At 47.1% G+C, this 6,000-nt stretch overlaps 1 protein-coding gene across 6 annotated transcripts in view; it reads left to right on the top strand.

Moving 5' to 3' along the window:
• Nucleotides 1–6,000, top strand: part of LOC143958556 (dual serine/threonine and tyrosine protein kinase-like) — a 304,078-nt gene that overhangs the window by 261,409 nt on the left and 36,669 nt on the right. The window contains exon 5 of one of the 6 annotated variants that reach the window (XR_013270137.1): nucleotides 2,628–2,648. The exons of 4 other annotated variants lie outside the window; for them this stretch is intronic. Coding sequence is in view for 1 of the 2 variants with exons in the window: in XM_077467824.1 (XP_077323950.1) it covers nucleotides 2,628–2,657 (30 nt within the window). In the remaining variant the exon portion in view is untranslated. Of the gene's footprint in view, nucleotides 1–2,627; nucleotides 2,673–6,000 lie in introns of those variants that run through there. One more of the 6 variants, XM_077467824.1, reaches the window with a different exon arrangement.

Raw genomic sequence — 6,000 nt, 5'->3', positions numbered from 1 at the left:
CAGACGTTTACAGTACCTTGGCTCTTCCTGCTGGGTACTGCACTGTAGGGGGAGACAAAGAGCACACACTTTACCCTAATGTGAGGAGCTCCCGCACAGAGCCGATTTCAGTTCGGCTGATGATAGAGGAGCTCCTCTCAGCCTCCCCTCCTACGGAAGATTACAGGGGGCCTGAGGGCCCCCTGCAGCAAGGGGCCCGGTCGCCATGGCGATCTTGGCGACCCCTATAATTCCACCACTGACAGCAGTATGCTCTACCCTTGCATTCTAAGTATATAACATTTAAAAAATAAAAAAGGAAGAAGAAACCCTGCAAACCAACTTTCCAGATAAATCTCTCATTCACCAATAGACAGCATCACGCAGGTTTACAAAAGCGGCAAACTGCACTTCAAAAATAAGCCCACGTCACCTCTCTAGTGACTGACAAACTTCACAACATGAAAGTGGTGTACATACCGGAATGTGACTTGATATTCACTTCTTCCAACGCACTGGATGATCTGGTCACAGACTCTGATAAATTCAATCCACTCTAGATAAAATCCAAAATGGAAAGTAAGAAACAGCACAGAGTCACCTGGGTTTAAAAGTCCAAAACCTGTCCTGAAAGGAGGATACAACATTGTAACAAGTTAGGGTTCACTGTCTGGTCACAAGCAAAGGCCAGTGCTCCAAATTTAAAAAAAAATGCTGCCAATCTCTTGTCTGAAAAACTGACATCCTGGGAGACAGAAGAAAGCTTTTGCAAGCAAAACCTATACATTAAAAAAAGGTAAGGGTTTTTCCTTGGATAGGTTTTTCTTCATAAGCTATAAGGCTTGATTCACACCCATGCATATTTGGTGCTTTTTGCATTCTGCAGATTTTCACTACAGCCCACTTAAAGCGGTTCTGCACACATAATAATACATTTTCCCATTCTGTTGCCTCTAGACCGTACATTTGATAATGCCACATTATTATTATTTTTTTGATTAATCTACCTTTTGTAATTTGTAGTATTTGATTTTCCTCCCCTGCGGCGATGGGCGGTCTCTTGCGGGGATCAGCATCACTTCCTGCTGAACCCCGCACTGTCTCCTGGGATCTCGTCCAAGTAATCACAGGAGACATTGCGGCTAATGCAGCCGAAATCTCGCGAGATTTCGGCTATTACAGCTGAAATCTCGCGAGATTTCGGCTGTATTAGCCGAAATCTCGCGAGATTTCGGCTGCATTAGCCGCAATGTCTCCTGGGATTACTTGGACGAGATCCCAGGAGACAGTGCGGGGTTCAGCAGGAAGTGATGCTGATCCCCGCAAGAGACCGCCCATCGCCGCAGGGGAGGAAAATCAAATACTACAAATTACAAAAGGTAGATTAATTTAAAAAAAAAAAAATGTGGCATTATCAAATGTACGGTCTAGAGGCAACAGAATGGGAAAATTTATTTTCCTGGTGCCTCCATGGCAGCATACCTGTGACAAGCTCCGCCTTGGCTCCTCCCTCAGGACTAGTGAATATTATAAAAGAAAAGGTTAGTACAGCCCCCGCATTCTCCTTTTTTTCCTCATACCTCATGGCAGTGAATCCTGGTCGGCGTCCTTACCTTCTGCAGTCGGCAGCTTCCGTCCGGGTTCAAGCCTCTCCCAGACGCAGTTCCTTCTCTTGGGCAGCTAAACGCGCTTATAAGGTTGGAAGTCCCTTCTGTAGGATCTTTTGGGACAAGCAGTTTGTCTCTTAAGTAAGAGCTTTATCTGCAAGTTGATCAGGCACCAGCTCATTCATGGTAACGGAGGCAGCAGCTATTTCTACATTTCTTTTTTTTTTTCCTCCTTCTCTCTTTTCTTCCTTCCTTTCCTTTCCCTTTTAGGTTTTATATCTTTTATCTTTTCTCTTCCCTCTCTCTTTTGCTCTCTTCCCCTCCCCAACCTTCCATTTCTTTCTTTCTTTCTTTCTTTTCTTTTGACCTCCCATTTGTTTGTTTCTCTCAGAGAAAAAAACCTCCCTCTTAGCCCCTGCCGCCATTCCCGGCTCCATAGGAGCCGCGCGCGCTCAGCGCCGGCGTTTTATTTAACTTTCGGCGTTCCCCGCCGTGCTCTGCGCATGCGCCGGCGGTGTGAGGCTTCTAGCTTACTGTTCCGCCGATCGGCGCATGCGCAGTGGATTCGGAGGCCGCGGCGGCCATCTTTGATAAGGGCACAGTGACATTTATGCCCTCAAAATGTCAAAGACAGGATAGAGGCGTGCCCTGCCTCTCCTGTTCTACTGTTTATCTCCCTGATGGCCTCAGTGGGACGCCTGTGGCTGCAGGGAGAACTGCTACTCTGAGCTTTAATATAATAAAAAAAAAAAAAAAAAAAAGAGAGAAGATGGGTTAATTAATTAATTAAATAGTATAAAATGACATAAACATATTAAATTATCAAATAAAATTAATAAAAAATAATTAAATTAATTATATTTTATTTACAAAAAATAAAAAATTAAAATATATATATAATTTAACCCCCCCCCCCCAAAAAAAAAGGGACAAGAAGACAAAATGTAGATTTAGACGTATTTTAGATGTATTTATCGAAGTCCCTTTTTCCAGTCAAGGACACGGTTGGTTGATTTTTCTCCTCTAAAACTCTTTTCTTAGCTGCTGCTTCTGCTAATCCGTCTAGTATGAGCCATTCGGCCCCCGCACAAGATCCTACTCTACACCTGAGGTAAGGACCTACGTCCAGGTAAGTTGATACACTTTTAAAAAAACAAAAGAGTGCACTCAGGCTGGTACTTTATGTATTTCAGCCCTGTACGCCAGAAGATGTCTAAGAGGACCTCAAGGCGACATGAAGACGATGATGACTCTAGTCACAGCAGAGACAGGTCGTCCTGGCATGGGGATTATAGAAGTGGCAGAAAGAATCGGCCAAAAAGGCGCCATCACTCATGCTCCCCGAGACCTAGATCTCCAAGATGTCAGGCGTGTGGAGTTGCCCCACTTTCAGACAAACTGATCTGTTTGAGATTGCCTCAGGGACGATGCAGCGGACAGAGAATCTGAAGGTCTGCAAATGGCGGACCTACTTAGGAAAGCAGTAAAGGACTCCCTTGCGGAATTGGTAGCCACAATGACGACGCAACAACCAGCGTCTCCTCCTCAGGAGCAAACGGCTGAGGCTTCCATCTGTCCACAAGTGGAATTTTTCGTCTGATGTCGGCATCCTCCTCTAAACATCAGGAAGAGAATGCCATCTCAGAGGAATCATCTGATGACCTAGATGCCTCTGGCTTTGCTTTCGCCATGGTCCAGCCTTATGTACAGGCAGCTAAACAAGCGATCGGCTGGGAGAGACCAACACCGAGGTTTAAGAAGTCTAAATCGTACTTCCCCTTTCTCAAACGCCAGATCTCAGTTTTTCCTCTCATGGAGGAGATCAGGGATGTGATTGAGGAAGAGTGGGAAAAGACAGAGAAAATGTTCTCTATTAAATCGGTTGGGAAAGTTATTCCCTCTCTCATAGGCTGATTCCGCAATGCTGGAGGGTTCTCCAGTGGTCGATGCAGCAGTGGTAAGGTTGGCAAAGAATGTCACATTGCCCCTGGAAGACTCAACTTCTTTTAAGGCTCCACTGGACAGAAGGATGGATCTCGATCTCAAGAAAAGCGTACCAGATGGCAGACAACGCCTGTAAACCTGTCATAGCCCTGACATCAGTGTCCAATGCGCTACGCGTCTGGACAGATAATATAGAGTCGGCAATCCAACAGGACATCCCAGAGGAGGATATAATCAAGGCCTTGGATGAGCTGAAGTTCTCAGCAGACTTTATTGGTGAAGCCGCCATCGATTCAATTCCTTGCTCCGCAAGGGCAATGCTCCACACAGTTATGGCCAAATGGGCCTTGTGGCTGAAACCATGGGCAGCAGATATCGCCTCCAAACAGAACTGGTGCAAGATACCATTTGATGGTGAAGCCTTGTTTGAGGGAAAAACTGGACAAGGACATCTCTCGAGTCACTGGTGGAAAATCAGGCCTGCTACCCCAAGACAGGTGATCTAGGCGCTCCAGGACAATCGCACCCAGATTCCAATACTCCAAGAATAAGGATTACCGATAGTCCAGGCAGGGAAAAGGCTTCAGGCATAATTGGGAAAGCACACAGTCCACGTTCCTCAAAACCCGAAGACAGAGACCAATACCTACCCCACAGGATTCTACTAAATCCTTTTGACGCCTGGCCAGCCCAAGCGATTCCTGTGTGGGCCAAGCTAAGACACTTCTCAAAGATCTGGGAACAAAAGTGCAGGGATTCTTGGGTAGTCTCCACAGTCAAATACGGCCATTTTTGGTCATTCCTAGACAAACCTCCCAAGGTCTTCTTCTCCCTGACAAGGGTGTCAAGGTTCCCCCCTAAAAAACGGAAGTGCTACAGCAATTTCTTCTCTCCTTGCAGTAACAGCAAGCGGTAGTTCCAGTGCCTCCATCAGAGAGATTTTTGGGTTTTTACTCAACCCTGTTTCTAGTCCCCAAGAGAAATGGAGGGTGGAGACCCGTGATAGACCTAAAAAGTCTAAATCGTTATTTCTTCCTAGTAAGATTCAAAATGGAGTCACTACGAACGATTATTTGTGTAGACCAACCAGGGGGCTGGATGTTGTCAATAGTCTTGCAGGACGCTTACCTGCATATACCCATACTCCCTCCTTTCCAGAAGTATCTGAGATTAGCGGTGGGGCAGGTACATCTCTAATTCCAGAGTCTTCCATTGGGCCTCTGTACATCGCCAAGAGTCTTCACAAAGACCCCGATTGCCATCATAGCCCCTCTGAGAGAATTGGGGCTTCGGGTATGCCACTACTTGGACGACCTTCTACTCCTGGCAAAAGACTGTGGAACAGGTGGTATCTATCCCAACCCATACACTTGACGACCTTGATGCTCAGGAGTCTGCATTGGTGGACGAAGAAACAGACACTTCTGAAATCACGCCCGTTAGGGCATGTCGACTGGATCACAATTACTACCAATGCCAGTGCAGCAGGTTGGGGAGCACACAGCAACCGGATCTCAGTGCAGCGTAGATGGTCCTTCCATACAACAGGCCTGGTGTCGAATGTCCTGCAGGTCAGAGCGGCCTACCTTGCGTTACTAGCCCTAAGGTTCGAGGTTACAGGGAAACCTGTTCTCCTCCGAATGGACAACAGGGCTGCGGTATCCTATGTACACCGGCAAGGGGGGACACGCAGCAGGTCCCTCCTGAAGGAGGTGGAACCCATAATACTCTGGGCAGAAAGGAATCTAAAGGACCTGAGGGCAGTTTATCTGCCCGGCCATCTCAACTTGAGGGCCGACCGCCTTTCCCGCAAGTTTGCGGATGCCAACGAATGGTCTCTACACCCGGAGATTTTCGACTGGATAGTGAACCAGTGGGGTCCCCTCGAGCTAGACCTATTTGCAACAGCATTCAATACCAAGCTTCCAAGGTGCATCTCAAGGCTTCCTCAACCCCAAGCGGAGGCATTAGATGCCCTCTCAGCCCCCTGGGCATGCAATCGGGCCTATGCCTTCCCTCCACGGCCTTTCATTCCAAGATTCCTGTCAAGGCTTATGATAGAAACCTCGACAGTGATAACGGTCCTACCGTACTGGCCAACACATCCTTGGTTCCCCACAGCAATGTATCTAAGTACCCGACTTCCAGTCAAGGTTCCAATAATATCTCTTCGCCTCTCGCAAGGATGTCACACCCTTCCAGATCCCCGCAGGCTGGATCTTCACATCTGGCAGCTGAAAGGGAAAGGTTCCAATCTCTAGGGTGTTCCAACAAAGTGATCGCAACCCCACTCAAGGCAAGAAAACCATCCACAAACAAAAGTTCAGGGCCTTCATGATTGGCAGAAGCTGTGATCCAGATTCCCCATCATCCTCTCAAATTCTTGAGTTTTTGCAGGCAGGCCTAGACCTAGGTCTTGCACTAGGTACACTAAAAGTACAGGTATCAGCAATTTCATTGGCAAACCAGT

This window comes from Lithobates pipiens, unplaced genomic scaffold (genome assembly GCF_037356315.1).
Source record: "Lithobates pipiens isolate NorthernLeopardFrog02 unplaced genomic scaffold, aLitPip1_a1.2 Scaffold_107, whole genome shotgun sequence".
NCBI classification, from domain to species: domain Eukaryota; kingdom Metazoa; phylum Chordata; class Amphibia; order Anura; family Ranidae; genus Lithobates; species Lithobates pipiens.
The sequence above is the reverse complement of the archived record's forward strand: the minus strand, read 5'-3'. Positions and strand labels throughout refer to the sequence as shown.